This window comes from Oreochromis aureus, linkage group 12 (assembly GCF_013358895.1).
Source record: "Oreochromis aureus strain Israel breed Guangdong linkage group 12, ZZ_aureus, whole genome shotgun sequence".
Taxonomy (NCBI): domain Eukaryota; kingdom Metazoa; phylum Chordata; class Actinopteri; order Cichliformes; family Cichlidae; genus Oreochromis; species Oreochromis aureus.
The window spans coordinates 8,395,598-8,417,039 of NC_052953.1; the positions used below are offsets into that span (position 1 = coordinate 8,395,598).

At 37.8% G+C, this 21,442-nt stretch overlaps 1 protein-coding gene across 1 annotated transcript in view; it reads left to right on the forward strand.

The window, feature by feature from the left end:
- nf2a (neurofibromin 2a (merlin)) overlaps nt 1-6,768 on the forward strand; it is a 32,137-nt gene extending 25,369 nt beyond the window's left edge. Inside the window, exons 15-16 of the mRNA XM_031747121.2 lie at nt 2,097-2,256; nt 5,896-6,768. Coding sequence (XP_031602981.1) covers nt 2,097-2,256; nt 5,896-5,946 — 211 coding nt within the window. The 3' untranslated portion in view covers nt 5,947-6,768. The remainder of the gene's footprint in view (nt 1-2,096; nt 2,257-5,895) is intronic.
- The last annotated feature ends 14,674 nt before the right edge of the window (nt 6,769-21,442 follow it).

Genomic DNA, 21,442 nt, shown 5'->3' on the forward strand with positions numbered 1-21,442 from the left:
TTTTAATATGGTATTAAATTGCTCAGATAGAAGTAAAAAAAAAAAAGAAAGAAAGAAAATGAAGGAACAAGAGAACAAATAAGAACGTACATGAAGTCAGGATGTGTGTGAACTACTTTTCAAAACCCATGCAGAGATTTTTTGTGTGTGTGTACCAGTGTCTGTGTAGAAATGTGTCTAAAACACACTGAACACTGAAGAAGGTAATGTATCGACCCGTAAACACACATGCATGTATACTTTTTGTATCGGGGGATCCTCCCCCCTCCCTCTGACACTACATGTTAAGTTCAGTTCAGTTCTGCTCTGTTTGATTATAATACCAGTGTTATTGATTGGAACAGAAATACAGAAATATACAATTTCTAGGAAACAATGTGTTGCAAATCTTATTCATGTAATGCATTATTCATTTAAATAAGTTGCTCTCCAAATGTTGCATTCTGAGAAGTAAACTCTTGTAAATACATATGCACAAAAATTCTCCTTTCCACACATCTCAGTCACAAAACTGACACTACACTTCTTTAGTAAGTAGAGACAGTAGCTTTTTAACAATGGTACACACTGTTAGTAAGTCTGGTTTGTGGTGCCTTATGTGTGTGTTTTCAGCAGTTTCACCATTACTATAGTGTGCTAAAGTAGCAAGTGATAAAAATTATTTATTACATTTTTCCAGCTCATTTTTCCCCTCTGCATTCACACGCATACCCAGCTCCACTTGATTAAAATTTCTTCACATTGTTGCCAACTTTATTACAATAAGAAGAGATCATTTAAAATGACTGAACATGATTTATTGAAGAACAGAGTTTGAGTTTGACTATTAGACTCCAATGAAGCTACATAGCAGAGCGGAGTGTGGCAATGGTAGGAAGTAGGACAGGACCCCCCGGAGTCTACATGTTTATGGTGGCAGAGATGAAGCAGGTGGAAGCTGAGATGGGAAGGACGTGGGTTGCAGGAAAGAGAGTCGGAGAGTTAGAATGACAGAGGAGCAGTGAGGTTTAAAGCACACACAACAGAGGCTGATTGGCTGACAGGAAGAAAGAAGAATGAAAATGGGTGATGGAAATGAGCGATGATGACAAAATTCAGTTTGAAAGTGTGGGAAAGAGGAAGTCATGGACAGGATAGACTAGCAGCACAGACACCCAAAAATGCAGGCAAATGTGGGAATACAGATCTTCCTTATTGAACTTGCGCATAAGCTTCTTTTAGTGATTTTTTTCAAAGTGCCATTAGCAATTTTTAACGCCCTAAACAACAATTTAAAAAAAAAAGAGTTACACTCTTTTTTTCGCTCATCACTTGGCAGCAGAATGAGCTGCCAATGCAAATGTACTAGATCTCTGAAGATATAATAATTTTTAAATGCGAATATAGCTGAAATCAAAGGTTAGCTATTGCCTTTAGCTTATCTACGTAGTGATATTGTCAGATTACATCACAGTGGGAAAATAAGGATTTTATCAAAACATCAGCTTGGAAATGGCTTGGAAGTGTCTTAACAGTCTAGTCTTAACTTGCCTCATATCAGTCACTGTTTCATGCTCATTCTATTGTCTGATGCCAGAAACTGAAAATTATGTGATGAAAACAGCCTTCTTGGGTGTTATATGCAGGGACAGAAGGACAGTTGACACAATGATATGGATGGATGTGCTAATTACCGCGAGATGTCACTGTGGCAGGCTTTAGCTACTTCCTACAGACTGCTGGCAGTACATTTTCAAACAGAAAAGGACATTCTGTCTTTATCTTTAGTGGACTTGAATCCACATATTCTATCTTTTTGTGCGGTGTCACATTATCGTGTTATACCACTTTTAAAGCCAAAACTTATACATTTAAGCCAAAATGTATCCTTTGGCCTATTTGATATGAAATCATATGGTGTAATTCTGGACTTAATTGCTTTTAAATATTTTTGATTAACTTGATTATAGTACAGTATGATGAAGGACTCCCACTAAGGATTATGTATATCTCTTAAATATGTACATTTATTATCTTTGACCTTATGTCACTGTGTTTATTCTTAATGAGCATGGAAATAATGGCTGTTTCTCAACTGGCAATTTGTTCATGCATAGGGTTGAGTACATGGAGAAGAGCAAGCACCTGCAGGAACAGCTGAATGAGCTGAAGACGGAGATTGAAAGTCTGAAGCTGAAAGAGAGGGAGACTCCTCTAGACATCATTCACAATCAGAACACAGAACAGGGGACCAGCAAGCACAGCAACTTTAAAAAGGTAACTCCCAGCTCAGCTGCATGCATGCCAGTGCCACATAAACATACACAGTCCTTAAAAAATAAGATGTTTCCCAATAACCTTGCCTTGTCTGTCCATATATGTGTTCACACAGAAATAGTTTTCAATAGGCCTTCAGTTCCAAAACAGAAATCTGATTACCTCTGCTGTTTACCTCAAGGTTATATATTGGAAAAACGGATAATCAGATATTACACTACATCAATAAACACCCACACATCTAACAAAAAAACATCTTTCTGAATTTTGAAAATAAAATTTCAAGATGTCAGCGGGTGCATGGGCACTAGCAGTGCAGTTCAGAGAAGAAGAGACAATAAAGCTATGTAAAGCTGTCTCAGCAGCTACTACTATTTCAAGCTACTCTGACTTTAGTTTTAGGGGGAGACAAACTGTTACTGATGCCAGGTACATGTGATCATTACTTTAATTAAAAAAAAGCAACTCTTGAAGCATAAAGTGGTTCTGGAAGTGAAGCAAATGCATCTGATATTTTTCTCATGGTTAATGAATATAAATGAGCACTAAAACATCTAATGAAGTGAGAAACACATCACTACGTTTACAGTTACTTAAGCCATTCAACTGCTATCCAATGAGCTTACATGAGCCACATTTACAGTATAAACTCTCAATACTGATCGTATGTCATATTCCAAATTTAAAGTAATCTTTCATATAATACCAAACCATCACATTATCCAAAATGCAGGGTGTTTATTGACACAGCATCAGTTAATAGCAATAGTCTTCACTTAGCCACAGGTTAATTTTTCAATTTCAAATTTCTTCTTGGATGGCCCCCTCCTATTGTAGCGACGACAACTGTATATAAAAGATGGACTTAGCAAACAGGTCTAAAAAAACAAAGCCGTTGTTTCTGGCAGCGGGCAACGACTATATGTGCAAAAACAAGTATTCATGAATTTATGGTCTCAGTCACTCAAGTCTTATTGAGCCATTTTGTAAATTATGGTGCTCATGTGAGTCAAAAAGTAGGTTAAAGCAGGGTAAGCTACAGGGGTTATGTATGTGATTGACAGGCAGCCATATGAGCATGCAGTGTGATGTATTTCCAAATTATATTTACCTGTTGCTGTGACACATCTGGTTCCAAAGACAAAAATGGCACCAGAGAAAGAGGTCAGCTCAAGGCTTCGCATTGGAACAACAGGTGACATCGCAGTAGCTACTTGTGTCCATCCTTTATGTACAGTCTTTGTGAAAATCTGTGTGTTTGCATTCATCTTCTAGCAACTCCATTAGTATTAGCGATTTCATCTCGCCCAGTCTCTGGTTTAGTAATGATATAAAAACAGTAGATGTGACAGGCTCTTGGCCTGTGGGATATTTCATAATTGATTGGTCAAAGTCAGCGGCATTGTTATAAAAAGATTATATTTCCGCTGTCCTCTGATGAACTGGTAGATTAGACTTGTTCTCCTTTATCTTACCACTCCAGTATCTCTCTAATTTAAATAAAAGTATCAAATAAAAATTTGGGTTGTTCACAGCACATTGTGTAACAAAAGAGCCCACCCTCCTTCGTTTTTTGTCTCAGTGTAAAATACGCTTGTTAGGGGGAGCACTAATTGATTTTTGCTTGGTGATTAGTCATTTGGATTGATGGGGGCACCTCTGGCATGCAAGTGGAAAAGGAGCTGAGTTAAAAGTGTTGCTTTAATTGAACCAGAGGCGTTGGCATTTATCTTGTTAGTGAGGGAAGGGGCCAGGCCTCGTGGCATTGCAGGGAGAAGGGAAAAGAAATCAAGAGTGAGGAAGCTAAGTCAGCTTTGCTAAAAGAGGTGAGAAGTTTAGGAAAGGCGGGGGGCGCACTAAAAATGTTCAAAGGAAGAGGAGTTTGAGGGAGGCTGAGTCACGGATAAGTTCCAAGAATGCACTGTGAAGTTATTGACCAGGGGGTGGTTGGAGTGAGGAGGAGACAGTGGGAAAAGAAGAGCAGAGGGAATGTGGAACGAAGCACAGATCACTGAGCCCAAAGCATCAGGACCAGCTGCAACCCCGGGCAAAGTTTTCTCCTCCCAGACTCGCTCTCCCCCTTTGGATGATTAATGAACGTTCCTTTAACACGGCACAGTGCCTTTGCACTTCATCCAGGCCACAGGTTCTGTTTTGTTAGCACCAGAGCTTACAGAGAGCTCATTCTCTGTAAATAAGTCTCAATACAAGAGCTTTAGAGATTCTGTGTGAAGTTTAAGAGAGGCAGTGCTTTTTTATGCTATATGTGGCAGTCCATTCAGACCGTATGAAGTGGCAGACAAAGGAGGTTAGCTATTGTACCAAAACATCACACAAAAGCATTTATTTTCTGGAAGTATCTTGCTGCCGTGTCATTCATAGCACTAATACCTGGAACATTGAGTAAAGAGTTTTTGCTCTTTCTAAAGTGGAGTCTGTGGCCAGTGTGGAGAAAAATGCTTGCGAGTTAGATACAGATAAGCATGCGGTCAGACTTTAACACTCACAAATATAGTTCAGGCATTCTGTCAGCAGGGACACTAGAAGGTGATCAGTAAACATAACACTGCAAATCCATCCCCTTCCCACACATTATCTGTTTGGATTTGCTTAAGTCCCTCAATCAGCACATTCCCCAGAAAAAAAACTGGATTTCCCGAACTGTCCTCCTTCATCCCCCGTGTAATATTGACTTTGGCAGTCGGTTTAATTCCCTTTACCCTACAGATGTTAAAGAGAGAAACTAGTTTGCCCAGCCAATTTGCCTTGGTGTGCTCTTATGCAGTATTAGATAAGTCAACGGTTAGATTCGCCTGAAGGGTTAAAGCACAGCCAGTGACCCAAATTAATCCATCACCAGCTCATTTAAACCTGGAGAGAAAGACAATTAACAGTTCTTTCTCTGACTGGCATTGATCTTCCACTTCTCTCCTCATCTGTTTGATTGTCTGTAGAATAGAGCTGGAAAACCTGCAAAGTTGTTTTGTACCCTGATTGAGTTGTAAACCTTAATAGAGGCAGATTTTCTTTCAGTTTCTGGATATTATAATCTATGTAAGTTGTATCAACAACATTGCATGCCTTTACACCATCAGAGATTCATTACAATCAGAATAACCTTGGGGGTATATTTGCAGTAAACACACCAAAGAATCTCCAATTATCCTCTTCTTGTGATCATTTAGTCTTTTGATTAGTCAAGGGAAACAAGTCAGATTACGTGTTTGGCTTTGTGTCTAATTAAAAGTGCTTCATCAGAGAAATAATTGGATTAAACATGCATGTGTGTACATTCAGAATTACAGCTACCTGCTAACCAATTTTTTGTCAAATCACATTTCTTATTGTGTCAGTATGTATAAGCATGCTGACCATCTGCACACTGCACTCTTTTTATGGTCTCTCGGTTGAAAGTCAGGGTCTTGCACAGACTGTGTGTACAGGGAATAGACGGAAGGATTAGATCAGGCAAAAAGGCTAAGAGAAAGGCCAGGTGATGACTTTCATCATCATAATCTTCAATAAGGATTTCTGTCTTTTTACTTATTTTGATTGCTTGCCAGAATACTCCTCTTCTTGTGTTTATTTTTACCCCTCATATAAAACCTCACCACACCTTTGTTATTGATTCTTACACAGCTTACACTACAGAGCACCAAGTCCAGGGTTGCCTTCTTTGAGGAACTTTAAACAACAGAGCTGCAGAGATGAGGATGAACAACTGCCAAGAACCTCTTCTATATGCACTCCTGGTCAGTTGAAAAGACAGATCACCCTGCAAGGCTTTATGGTTTTCTTCCTCCTGAAAAAACACTGTGGACAAAAAACAAAACAAAACAAAAACATGCCCACTGCCTTAATCTGCACCAAATCTTGGTGCCTTGCGTGTGCACAAATAAGAATGCATGCCTGTTCCTGCACTAAATCTTAAATTCATTCTTAAAATGAGTGCTTGTTTACAGTGAGAGTGTGTTTCATACAGCACAAGCTCCAGGAATGTTTTGAAGTGAACTTGTGTGTGGGATTTGTTATTGTCAGAGAATAAGCATTGACAGTGAAAAAGGGAGGGAAACAGTACTGTGGTGCTTAAATTGGTTATTATATCTTGTCCAGCTCTGTATTATCTGATTGCAGAGCTGTTTCATAATTCAAGAAGAAATTAACGTGAACAGATCTGAGCAAGAGAGGTGATCATTATATATCAATCCCACTTTGAAGCAAATGTTTAATATTTAGTGTTGTAAACAACAACTGATCTTAAACTTCCCGCTGCTTCAACCATTTGTTATAGTCAACTTTACTGATAATCCTGATGGATTCCACCTTTGGAATTGAATGTTTGACCATTAAATACTGGTCATTTAAGGAGCCATTTATTTTGTGATCTGTGGTTTCCAGTGTTGGTCAAGTTACTTGATAAAAGTAATCAGTAACTAATTACTGATTACTTCCCCCCAAAAGTAATCCCGTTACTTTATTGATTACTTATTTTCAAAAGTAATTAATTACTTAGTTACTTAGTTACTTTTTAAAAACACGATTTACAACCTGAATAGGTGATAAAGCGATAGATCTTTCAGCCCAATTCTACTTTTTCTGCATAATTCATCATACAAAATGTAATCAAATGGAAAAGTCTCTTTTTAAAACTTGTTTTATTAGTTTTCATCTTTTAACTTTATGCATCAAGCAAAAATTTAATTATGTGCAACATTCTCTGACTGGAAGAAATTTGTTTAACATTTAAACCTATTTTCTGCACATTCCAGCACATAAAATAAAATATTTTTTTGTGTTTACACTCACGCTTTCAAATAGATGCAAGTAAAACACAGCAGAAAATAAATAAAGTCAAAGGCTAGTTGCTCTATTTTCACCTGTAAAGCAGGACTGGGGTAGGCGGAGGTTTACCCTGGTGCAGGTGTGCCGCAGCGGTCAGTTGAAGACTCCATGAGTTTCTCTGTGAATTTCCCATTACAGTCGAGCGCTTTTCGGCGCTTGCTTGGAAGTTAAGGGGTTTTTTTCGCTGTAAAAGAAGTTTTCTTCCACGCACAACGGACGCTAATGTTTTTGTCACTTTTTATGGAATCAAACTCAAAGTAAGGTCAGTACTTCCACGCTTTAAACGCTGCACGCTCATACTCTCTCCCGTACTTGATATATTATCCATTGTTGATCTGCAGACAGCTGTTGTCACGAACGTTGCACTCGCCACGTCACTATCATGAGACATTCTCGCAAAAACTCACGGTTTTAGTAACGCAGTAACGCAGCGTTCCTACGGGAAAGTAACGGTAATCTAATTACCATTTTTGCAATGGTAATCCCTTACATTACTCGTTACTTGAAAAAAGTAAAGCGTTACTGCCCATCTCTGGTGGTTTCTTTTTCTCAACACTAAAATGTATCTTTATAACTAGGAATTTGCCTTAGCTGTGTTGTGTGAGCAGTTTTTGTCTCAGAAAGCATGTCCATGTGTTAATCATGAGGCCTCAATACCTACATACATGTATTGTATACATAGAGATGTCACGCTACATATGTCTAGCTGCCTACAGCACTTGAGCATATAGTTATTGTCTCCTTACGTAATGCGCCGGGTGCACTGTGTTATACTCTTGAAAATGAGGAAATGGTCATTTTTACTAGGTGGTTCTTGGAATTTAAACTGGACCAAGGAAGTGTAATACCTTAGATGTGAGCTTTTGTCAGATCTGAGATCCATCTCAGCTTTTTTATTTTATTTTCTGTTTTTTTTTTTTACTTTTTTGTGACCACAACCACTTTTTTTAAAACATAAATTAGCATCTATTTTGAATTAATGTGTCTTTTGAATTAATGTGATCTTTCCCACTGAAAGCAATTTATTCTGGAGAATTATAATGTGACAAATATGTATATATATATATATATATATATATATATATATATATATATATATATATATATATATATATATATATATATATTTTCCTTCTGACTGCATTTAGCAAGGATAATAAGCAGTATTTGATGAAACTGTGGGTGAAGTTACAGTATCTATTTTATGTATCTATACATTTTCATAAAAACATAAAAGATTTGTATGTTTTGTATATGAAATAAAAGTCTATCAGGTATGATTTTTGTGTGTTTTGAGTTTCTTTTCACATCAAACGACTTTTTCTTATTATGGCAGACTTTGATGAATGTCAGCTTTGATATAACTGGTGCACCCAGATGATTTTCACTTAACCCAAAAAGACATCCAATTACACCTTTAAAAAAATCAAGTGTTATGTAAGCGCCCTCCATCCTGTGTCAGATCACATACTCTGCTTCCTTGAGTGACAAGGTGCCTGCGTATGTGTACTTGTATGCCTATGGATGTGTGGGAGAGCGCCGTGTGATGCATGGCCCCTGCAGTCATTTTCATGCCTCCGTGTGTTGTGTGTCACCGCATTAACCCTTAAATGTATGTTTCTGCTTGTGGCTTTGTGTCTCTCAGTCTGACTACTCTCTGACAGAATGACTGGCACTGAGTTCAAGGGGCTTCTCCATAACCATGCCTCCTCTGGTCTGCAACTGAAGCATGGCTACCCTTGGTTTGTAAGTGTTGTGACACTTTAAGCAATGTCTTCAGGAGCTTAGTCCCTGCAGAGGGACAAGGGTGGAGAGTGTGCAGGGCTATCAGACAAACTGACAGATACACAGATTCTTCTTCATTGCCGCCTCCCCCTCAACATGTCTCTGAGGGAGAGTGAAAAGGGGAGGGGATGGGGAGAATCACATCTTTTGTCATTTATCCATTCTCAGAGGATCACAGTTAACGTCACACCTGCACACAGCAATGTGAGCACACAAATACACAACTTGCAGCATATTGGAAAAGGTTTGCAGTTTACCACAGGGCTGGGGAAGCTGACGAGCACTGCACTGAATGTGCCAAGTGCTTGAATTTAGCACAAGCACAAACAATAGAAAGGGAAAAACCCTTCTCACATAATCCAGGGATAGCCTGCATTTAGGAAACCAATTCATGTATCAAATGAATGATGTAGTAACAGTTTTACTGACTGCTACTGTAACCATTAAAATATCTTTATTAAACTTTTACACTTTACTATGTAGATGTAAGGATATAGTCATGTAATAATCTTTAACTGCCAGTGCCTAATTAAATTTTGAATTGAACCGTTAAATTACTTCTTTGCGGGTACATGCACTGATTATTTTTATGTACCAAACGCAAATGATTTAGCAGAAAACTCATAAGAACTCTTAAGATGTTTAATACATATAGCTCAACGCTTTTTTCAAGCATGTACAAATGAAGTATTCGAAAATGCCTTTCATTTATTTTATTTCACCAAATGATGTTGCATGTAGCTTATGTGAAAACCAAATAGGTACTGTTGTTATGTAGCTTCCTAATTCGAATGCATAGGCATCAGAAAAATAGAGACTATGGTCTCATTTATAAAACTGTGCATAGGATCCGTACTAAAATAAGAAGTGCACAAAAGCAGAAAACACCTCTAGAATATTGATGTGTGAAATAAGCCTGCTGATCAGTGGCTCTTTATCATGGAAACAAGCAAGAGAACAACAACGATTTTTATTTTCTTTTTTGGGAGAGGCTCATTGTCCAGAAAATGTGTTTATGGATTCCTCAGTTTTAGTTTCAGTTTATGTTATTGCCAAAGATACTTATAAAAATCTCCTCATATTTAACAGTTCAGCAGTGTTAGGTTATTACCACCATCAACATTTTAGCAAACTTTCAGTGACCAGCTTATCCCACCCTCAAGCATTTTCTTTCACATGTGTCATCTGCCGTGTCCTCCCGTGACATTTTGAGCTCCACAAACTAAACCATCCATTGTGTGTTTTATCTGCACCAGCTATGGTGGGGCTTGCTACATCCTGTGGGCTTATCGGCTGCTTCCTCAAATCTACTCCCATTTGCTAATCTCTTCCCACCCATACCTGTCCTAAAATATGCCAGCTATGAAATCCTTTAGTCTTTTCCCTTTATATTGTTATGGACAAATCCAGCAGTATATTCAAATCAGGTGACAAATCTATTTCTCCCTGAGCGTTTTTTTTTACTTGAGCTTTTATGTTAGCTGTTTTGGCATGCTTAGACAACTTATATAACTAAACAGAAATGACAGAAAAATATCTCACCTATCTATAAACTGATTTGGTGGTTAGGGTAGGTTTTTAAGGAGTTTTACTATGCTAAAGACATGAATTAAACAGTTTCTCCATATTATAAATCTCACACCGCAAGTTGTATTTTCACTCCACATTCTCATTTTATCCAATGACCGTTATGCCTCAGGAAGTCCAACCCAGCTTGCTTCCTTGTGCTGTTGATGTATTTCTTCCATTACTAGCCAGTTTATCTCTTGGGGAGTTTACTCCATAAATACTCCCCTTTGTGTGAACCCTAGTTCTTAACTTCTCACTTGGTTTACCACAATGTTTAGTATCCCTACATATCTGTTCAGTATCCCTGCCTACCTTACTCCTAACAACCTGTTAATCCATTCATGGATTTAAATAAGCCCTACCTACACTTATACAGTCGAAATATAGGCAGTGTGCAGGATACTCTACTACATACCCTTTGGTTTTCAGTCTCATATTGAACCAGGTGTCAATATCATCTAAGGTCGCTTCATTTGCCTGACCTTCATGTGTCTCCTATACATTTTATATTCAGGCAGTCCTCGCCATAAAAACACTCATTTATCAACTTCATAAGTTGGCATCAGAGCCGGTTTCTGCCAGTTTTAATTGTGTAGATGATCCAGACCTAATCGAATACTTTTAGCTGCATATTCTCACCACAGAAGTGACCGAAAACAGGACAGAAGGCGTTTAAACTGAGAAATGTTATGATGTTAAGACAAGCAACAAGCATTCTTGGTGTTGGTGCCCAGTCTGTCTCAGAGCTAATACAGAGAAATAAACAACCAATCTTGCTCACATTTATACGTATGGCTAATTTAGAATTGCCAGTTAATCTAACCCATGCATGTCTTTGGGAGGAAGCCAAAGTTCCTGGAGAGAGCGCACACAAGCAGACCATGCAAGACCCATGCAAAAGGGCCACTTTGGCTGTTTGTCTAAACTGTCTTAATATAAGTTAGATCTGAAATTGACTGTTATCATGCCTGTCTCAGATATGTCTGAGAAACTTTGTTTTGGTGAGTCATCTCTAACTATTTAGAAAATGCGGAATTCCATGACTATATTTTAATGTTCAAGCTCTGCAAATCAAAACCCTACCAGTTGGTTGTGTGGTAATAAGCCAAAGGAAGGGTTTTGTAGGTCTAAAAATATCATATGGGGATTTCAGTTATTTAGCTTGGATGACTGAATTTGGTGCCATGTTATGCTTGTGTGCTCCAAGCATATGAAAATGCCTGATAGTACTGGTTTCGGCTCTGGTGTGTCAATAAACGAATTGTAAGTGACTCCATTACAGTTAAGAAAATACTCTTTATATTACAATGGAAACAAATAAATATTTTGTGAATAGTGTAGAGATTTAAAAAAAAATCTTCATGGAATAATCTCGGTCTGATGTGGGTGTAAACTTTGCCTACACAGGAATCTCAATAAGGCTTTTTTTTCTAAGTGGGTTTTAGAAGTCATGTCAGTGCATTAGAGTTTTGATTTATGAACGGAATAAGCACACTTTGAAACATCATTTAAATATCCACACATGTACTGTACATCTGCATGACATAGTTGAGTAAAACATATTTTTCAGCATCTTTTGCCGAATTGAGGACGTTCCATTGATTTTTTCTGTATGAAATGCTTCCTCAGTGTGCCTCAGCATGTGGGGGTGAGGTGCAGCAGCCTGGCTGGTCCTGTGGGAACGTGTTTTATTTACTAGATGTTGAGTATGAATCTTCTTGACATTATTCTTTTCTGATTTTCTTCATGCATGTATTCAGTTGATAGTGCATCACCTCACCTTACACATATGTTTAGCGTGATTAAATTTTTCCAGTCCCTGGGCGCTCTGTATGGTAGCAGCGAGGGTTGTATAGGATATAAAAGACTTGGAAGCTTCGCCTTGCTTCATCACTTGCTGGGGTTTGTGTATTTCTCGCAGCCATGCACCCACACTCTGACAAACACACACTTACTCACACACACCCATAGAATCAAAAAATTCTTCTCGGTCCTTCCAGCCAAATTAGTATCTTCTTTCATTCCAGGATGCAGATGTCAGTGAAATACCTGTGGAAAATCGCCATGATTGGGTTCATTATGTTGCCTGCAGTTAGCAGGAATGGAAATGAGTTTGGTATTTTAGGCTGAAGAAATAAATAAATAAATTCAAATATCCTTTTCAAAATATCAACTTGTTAGACTCATGAAGTGCTGCTGTCTACCTGTTTTTACATTTCTAGACTACTTGATGAAAAGCTATGAATAAATTTCCTTCTGACAGATAGATAATGATAAACTCTGTTTTAATTGTCTCTGCCCATTCTAATCTATACTATGAATATCTGCTTGTCTCTCTTATCATGATATAGATAAATCAAAGTGAGTCGTATCCACTCTCTTTTCTCGCATTATCAGTTTTCATTTTTTAAAAATAAATCTGTTTTTATTCTTGCTATGTCTGCTTGTCCAGAACTAGTGCTTCTGTGGGTGTCAATGGACATCATAATCAGTCCATGCTCACACTTCCCTCTGCACTCGAGCATAAAGGAAAACAGTGTCTGCCTGTAAAGAATATCTAAGCAGCAAGACTATTATCGAGTCTATAACAAGTTAAGTCAATTCAGTTCATTTTTTTGCACCAAATCACAACAACACCAGTCTCAAGGCACTTTATATTGTAAGGCCAAGACCCTACAATAATACAGAGAAAACTCCAACAATCAGATGACACCCCTATGATGACAGTGGGAAGGAAGAACTCCATTTTAACTGGAAGAAACCTCCAGCAGAACCAGACTCAGGGAGGGTCGACCAACTATGGATGCATATTATTTATAAGAAATAAAGAATTTGTAAATATTAAAGGCTAAATTGAACACAAATTGTATTATTTCTTTCACCAGTTCCAAAAACTAATTATTTGTGTACATACCCCAAGAAGCTGTTCAGTGCATCTTTATCTCGCAGTTTGTTTCTTCTTTCGCCTTTCGTCTACTGCTCAGATTAGCCACTAGTGGCTTGTTTGGTTTGTCAGTCTGATTTTAAACCCACAAACTAGCCAAAAGAGGTGGGGTGGGGGTCCAGACAAGTCTTGGAGGTATTAATTAGGTTGTAAAAGAGAACCCACATTTCACTTGTTCATCTATCTTGACCTGTTTGTCTGACCCACTTCTACCTGTCTGCTGTTGTGTTGTAGAGCATGCATTAGTTGTGCTCTGGGAGAACAGATTTGCATGAGGGTTTTTTTGTTTTCCTGCTTAAGGCCTTTCTTTTTGGCCTCACTGTGTGCTTGGTTTTTCAAAGCGTGCCACCCCACCTTGTATCTCATCAGTAACAGTCTGGCCCTCAGACGTAAGCTATTTCAGGAGCTTTCCTACAGTAACAACATTTTTAGTTCAATTTCTTTCTCATAACTTTTCCCCCCCTTGTTTTTCAAAATGTTAAAAATCACGTGGTATTTCATAAAATTAGCTAAGAATTAGTAAAATAATATTAGTTCGTTACTGGAAGCATGGCTATTCACATAAAAAATAACCTACATCTGTTAAGAATTGTTCAAAATTATAATAATAAATACCTAAATCTAAATTCTTGGAGTAACAGCAAGTGGATTTTAGGAGTCTGAAATGGTAGATTTTCAGATGCATTTGTTTGCAGGTATCCACTGTACTCACTTTACAGATGAAAGTGCAGTTTAGGATATTTGAAATGAAAAGGTCAATGCACATACACACGCCTGCGTGAATGCAGCTACTTTTTGTGCCAAAAAAAGTGTCATGATTAAGTTGCAGCGAGGCACCTTTTACGGTTAGGCAGACTCACAGTCACCTTATTGTCGCCTCTTTTGTTGGTGCTAGATTTGACCAGGAGGGATGCTCTATTGTTGTGTTTTGTTGTTTGGCTGACAGGCAACTGATGTTGTGCTCTGCATTTGAAAAGGTTGCACAGCAGCTAAATAGAGGACTTGACAAATTTCCTTTTTTTCCAACACAACCTAAATATGCTTAAAAGACTGTAAATTGTGGATGTATACCTCAGTTTAAAGCGTTCATAGTAAACAGCTAATTGTGTAACAGTTTCAGAATAGTTTTCCTAAATGCAAAATTGTGAAGACTTTGATATATCATCACTCACAGTACATAAAACCATCAAAAGACTGGGAATCTGGAGAAATCTCTGTGTGGGAGGGATATGACCTAAAATCAATACAGGATCATTAATTTTGGGCCCTCAAGCGGAACTGCATTAAAACAGGCATGATTCAGTGATGGAAATCACTGCATGGGCTCGGGAACACACCAGAAATCGCTGTCTGTGAAGACAGTTCACCTTGCCATCTATGAATGCACATTAAACCACAATCATGCAAAGAAGAAGCCATATTGAACATGATATAAAAACACTGCTGCCTTCTCTGGACCAAGGCTCATTTAAAATAGACTGAAGCAATGTATAAAACTGTTCTGCAGTCAATCTTAAACATTTAAATAATTATTTGGATAACATAGACAGTACAACCTCCAGACAAAGAGGGGAGCAAACATCTGGCTTATTATCACTATTTACCTCAAAAGTCTTCACCTCTGATGGTATGTCGGTTTGTTAGTTTCTATGGAATTGAAAGCTGGCACATCTGGAAAGACTCCATCAGTGCTAATAGATACATACTATACAGATTTAGAGCAGCATATGCTCGTTTACATTTTTCTTTTTCAGGAGAAGAAAATGATAAACAGCATACTGAATCTATTACAGCAACTTGACTTGTCAGGGTAAGGAGTTCAGGAGCTGAACTGGCCTGCCTGCAGCCCAGATCTTTCACTAGCTGAAAACATTTGGCACATGATGACATGAAAAATAAAATAAAGATGACCCTGAATTGCTGAATAGCTACAATCCTACACCAGACAAGAACAATGGACAATTATTCTCTCCCAAAAGTCCAGAAACTCAGTTCCCAGATTTTTATGGACTCTTTTTAACAGAAGAGAGGATGCCTGACATGGCCATGTCCCAACTTGTTTTAGACATGTTGCTGCCATCAAATTCCAAATAAGCTCATTTTTTCATAAAATACCACATTTTCTCAGTTTCTGTTTTCTATGTCTTGCTTTGAATAAAGTATTGATTTATGAGATTTGCAATAATTTAGTTCATTTAGTCCTAACATTTAGTCCTAACATTTTATTTCGAACTGAGTTTCTGCATAAGTAACTGTACCAGCTGTTATGTTGCTATACCTTGATTTTTCCCACCAGTCTTTAAAGGACAGCAATATAAATGTTGCATTCAGACATGCTGTAGTGGGTGTTTGTTAGAATGTAGGGCAAGTTCTACTTTAGAAGTCACACATTAAAAAGCTGCATTTGATTAAACCTACAGTCAGGGCTGCTGTGTTCATTTGGGCATCTAATAATAGGTTGACAACATGGATGGGAATCCTGTTATATTTATATACAATGCCTTACAAAGAGAGGGTATTATAAAAGTCTAAAGTAAACTGTATTTATTTAATTTTTATTTGACATATTTAAATGATATGCTTTAGATGGATTTCATGGCCTTTGGGGTACAAGCAGCATAGAGGAGAAACACGCTAACATTTTGTCTTTTACGATGGAGTCTTTGAAATAAAATAAATAAATAAAAATGCCAGCCCCATCCTTTCAGGACTGAGTTCTATTTTGGTATGAAATCAAAATGGAAAAATAAGAAAGTGTTACTGAATCCAAGTATGCCAATTTTGGTTCATTTGTACTCTGAGGAATTTGGATGTAATATAGTGTTATGTAACGAGCAGAGATTGGGGCAGAATGCAGCACAGAAGGCTGTGTTGCACTGGAGTTATGTCAGTTGCATTGCTCATTCATGTTCCTCACTCTGTCTCTCCAAGCTGCTAGCCTTCTAACACCCTTGTGGCAGACATCCCAATATCCCTCGTTGAGTGTAAGACATTCACACACTTGGCACAGGGTTCTTCTCTCTTGATGTTCATATTTCTCTGTTTCTTAACAACTAAAGAAACATAACTCAAAACACTGTCAGCTCTGGAAGTGCTCCTACTGAGCCCTTGTTTTTAGGTTGGCAGTCAAATGTCACATTTCAATTCTGCTTTATGCATTTCCTTTCTGTCTAAAATCTATACTTGTGCATGGAATCTTTCTCTTCCTTCAGACTTGTCATCTCCATATTTCTGTGAGTTTTCTTAGTTTCTGCTGTTCTTTTTTTCCCCATTGCTGCCCAATTCTCTGCGGCCACCAAAACAGCAAATTAGACAAAGACCTCAAAGAAAAAATGCCACTAAAAATTGTCATATGACTCACTTCGCCACAACAAAAACATGCATTGTGAAGTAGCATGAGCCTGTCTACAGTGTTATAATTAGACTGTCCCCTCGTAGCCATTACTTGACTCAGCAGCTACTGTCAGTATGTCCCTTTTTTCAGCTTTTTTCTTCCCTTTGTCTGTGATGTGAATCATGCCCCCCCCTCCACCACGTTGTAGGTTGTGGTTTCGTGACCTACTTGTCGGAGAGTGTAACATTTTCAGGCTTGTCACCTCTTTGCTTTCTACAGACGTCACTGATTTGCATAGATGTCTATTTGCTGCCACAGGATTAGTATAAAAGACACCTCATTACTCAGTCTGTGTGGTTTCTATATAAAACCATAGCCAGAACTGACCGGTAAACACTTTTGCAGTTGAGACTGCTAAAGTGTTATAGAGAATATACACCTCGCCAGTCCTGGGTTGGACACCTTTTTGCCGTCAGAATGCCTGTAATTCTTCATGGTATCGCTTCAACAAGGTGCTGGAAATATTCCTCAGAGATTTTGTTCCATATTGATATGACAGCATCACACAGTTGTTGGAGATCTGTCAGCTGCACATCCATGATGCAAATCTCTTGTTCCACCACATCCCAAAGGTTTTCTATTGGACTGAGATCTACTGGTTATATAAACCACTTGAGCACAATGAGAGCCCACTGTCACACTCAAGGGTCTGAGATGATCTGGTCATAAAGAGACCCCCATGGTCAGCAGCAATTGATATGATATATAAATAGGCTGTAACATTAAAACAATGCTCAACTGGTAGTATAGGGTCCAAAATATGCCAAGAAGATATCCCTCACACCATTACACCACCACCACTGGAATGAACCATTGGTAGAAGGCATGATAGAGCCAAGCTTTCATGTTACTTACACTATATTCTGACCCTACCATCTGTATATTAAAACAAAAACACAGACTCAACAGAACAGACAACATTTTCCTAGTCTTCTGTGTGAACCTATGCAAAGTGTCGCCTCAGTTTCCTGTTCTTAGCTGATATGATGTGTACTTCTGCATTCAGAGATGTTCTTCTGTATATCTTGGTTAAAACAAGTGGTAATTTGAGTTACTGTTGCCTTACTGTCAGCTTGAAGGAACCAGCCTATTCTCCTTTTATTTCTGACTTCAATAAAGCATTTTCATTCAGAGAACTGCTGCTCACTGTATATCGTCTGTTTCTTAGACAATTCTCTATAAACAGTACAGGTGGTTGTTTGGGAAAATCCCAGTAGATCAGGAATCCCTGAAATAGTCAGATCAGCTTGTCTGGCACCAGCAACCATGTTCAAAGTCACTTAAATCCCAATTTCCACCCATTCTGATGCTCAGTTTGAACTTCAGCAGGCCATCTTGTCATTTCTACATGGCTGCATTGAGTTCCTGTCATGTTACTGGCTGATGAGATATCTGTGTTAACAAGAAGGTCATTAGGCTGACCTAATAAATTGGCCAATTAATGTACATTAGGTACTGGCAGCTAGATCTGCCAGTATGAAGGTATTGCAGAGCTATTAACCATACACCCTATTTTTTTTTTTTTTTAGCATAACATAACATAATTTAAATAATGTTATAAAGGAGTGCAATTAATGATATAAAATTAAAGAACATGATTAATAAAAAAGACTAATATGGCTATTCATCAAGGCTGTCATTATATATATATTCAATTCAAAACTATATTTTTGCTTTTAGTGTAATAAAGAAAAAGGCTTTTTTGAGTAAGGGTCAAAATTTCTACAGTTTGGGTAAAATAGAAGAGTTCTGAAAGTGAAAAATTCCCCAAATTCATTAAAGAAAACCCCAGAAACCTGCTGTACTTTGCTACAGTGGCTAGTTACTGAGCTAGGTTTGGACAATTCCTTTGAGGGATTAGGGTTTTAGAAAATGGGTTATAATTTCAGTGGAATACTGTAATTATTGACATGGCAATATTCCAGTGCAGGTTCCAAAAAAGGGAAAAAAGCCAAATGCAGCTTTAATAAAGGTGATGAAAGCATGTTAGGAAAATGATTAACCCCCCCCCCTTGGCTCATATTTACAGTCTTCCAAGGTTTCTTGAGAGTGAGATTTGAGTGCCATCTCAGTTCCTGAGCACTGGAGCAGCACTGTTGTTTTATTAATAAGGAGGTCGCTCATTTATAGAGGGGTCCTCTGGGCTATTAATTCTAGATAGACATAAAAGACCACAGAAATTGGATAAGCCACTGATATTTGAAATGCAAAACGAAGCATGAAGTTAAGGATTTGCTGAAATTGTATCACCCAGTAGCTCATATATTTTTTAACTATACTATAGATTTTCTCTAATTTTTGCATTAGAATGATGAAAGACTATTATTGGGAAATGAATTATGTCTCAAAACAGTGAAACTTTTAATTGCATCAAACCTCCTAGAGCTTTGTGAACCTGGCAGTGGGTCACTCAGTACAACCCAATATTACTCACAATACAACTCACAGAACTGTGAATTTTCAAAAGCAGAAAATTCACAGATAATGAGTGTTGTGAAGCAATTCTTTCATTTTTCCCTTCACATATGAATTTGGTTACAAACTGAAACAAAAAACAAAACACCAGTGCCCTGGCACATTGTCACAGGGGAACATTGTTCACAGTTGCAAAATCATGGAAGCACGCAGAAAACACTCTGGCAAAATAAACGGATGCATGATGATACCCTGTGTCACTACTGTTCTATTCAATTTCATGCCCACTGAGCACTGAAGCAGGTGCTCTCAATAGTCCAGCCACTTGATGCCAGGGGCACCTTTTCAGGTTTCTGCTTACCTATTGGTTTGTCATGAGTGTCTTGGAACCCTGTTGGAGAACTAAATACACCCCGTGATTAAGTGGCTTTCAGAACCACTTTTATCAGCAATAAGATGAAACAGTTGTTTTCTGTATGACTTTATCAGTCTCCCACATTATTGTGTAGTTTTTCCTTTACATTCTTTGAGGTTTAATGCCATTTTTGTAATTTTTTTAATGAACAATTCTCTTAAGTTATTGTCAAAGCATTTTAATCAGGTTGAGGTCTGGCCATTGATTGCCTTGATTTTTTTTCTTTCAGCCATTCTGTTGTAGATTTATTGCTGGGGATCATCGTCCTGTTGCATGACCAAATTTCAGCTTTAGCTGTCAGACACATGGCTTCATATTTGACTCTTTGACTACAGAGAAGTTCATGGTTGGCTCATTATTGGCTGCAATATAACACCAAAATCATAACTCCTTCACTTCCATCCTGGGCCGTTGTTATGAGGTATGATTTCTGATATGCTGTGTTTAGTTTTTGCCAAACATGGATCTGTGCATTATGGGCAGACATATGCACGTTTCGCTCATCTGTCCAAGTACATTGTTCCAGAAGTTTTATGGTTTCAGATGCCACTTTGCAAACCTAAGTCATGCTGTTAGAGAAAAAAGGCATTCTCTTAGCATCCCTTCCAGACAAGCAATTGCTCAGTCTTTTTTTAATATGCCATCATGATGTGAACAGTTAACATGCTAACTGCGACCTGTAGAGTTTTGTAGAGTTTTGCAGTTTCTCTGAACATTGCTTGGTCAGACACTTGGATAAATTTGCTGGGACCTCCATTCCTCAGAAGATTGTAATACTGTGTTAACATAGTGCTAAAATGTCTGCTTTAATAGAGATGGTCACACATGCTGCCTACCCTATTAATTCTTATGGGTGTATATAGTTTTTAGCAGGACTACATAGAGTTCTGTGAAGATTTTCTTTTTGACATGACTATGTACATGGACAGATTTCTGAGTGACACATTTTCTGCAGATGTTATATGGGTTAATTATGTTTACAGTATATTTAATTTAAAAGAAAGAAAACTGTACTGACAGTCTGTTATTATACAAGTTATTTTAAACTTCTACTACCAGAGGCTTCTTTACATTGATTTAAAAAATGTGTTTTTGTTATGTATTGGATGGCCTCTCTATGACATTATAGTCATAGATTTCAGTAACAAGTCCTTCAATGTCTTCAGAAAAAAAAAATCAATGTAATCATTCCTTACATGAATATTTGTGGATGACACAGTATTTATTTCATATTTCGTTGAACTCTGTGAATTCATCACTGCTGTATAAACAAAGTTAAACTAATTTGAGTAATTTCTCACAGAGGGTTGGGTCTGAGATGACAGCTGATTGTAATAACTTATGTTTGGAAGCTGTGTCACTATCAAATTATTCCAACAAAAAGAAATATGTGTTTTCATTTTTACTCACTTTGAGACATGTTGAAAAATGTGTGTGAGAAAGTTGGAATACGTTTTAGCAGAGGAAGAGTTACACATATTTAATGCAGTGAAAACTGCTTTTACAAAGAGGCAATTTTTTCGTCAGTCATTGCGGCTTTAATTACATCATTAATACACATTACACATTTTGTTCAGGGCATCTTTGTTTCTGTCCTGTGAAACTCGCTTCTCGCAGTCAGGCTTACTGTTTGTTAACCGATGCCAAAAAGTCAATTATTCACCGCAAGCCTCGGAGTAAAACTAGAAAAGAAAAGAGAAAGAAAAAAAGTGCACTGGGTGACATTGCCATTTACCTCCCTCTGGCCTGTGCAGGTCTGTCAAAAAAGGGACGGTGTTAGTTCACGTTTTGTTTTTTTTTGTTTTTTTTAACACATGAGTGA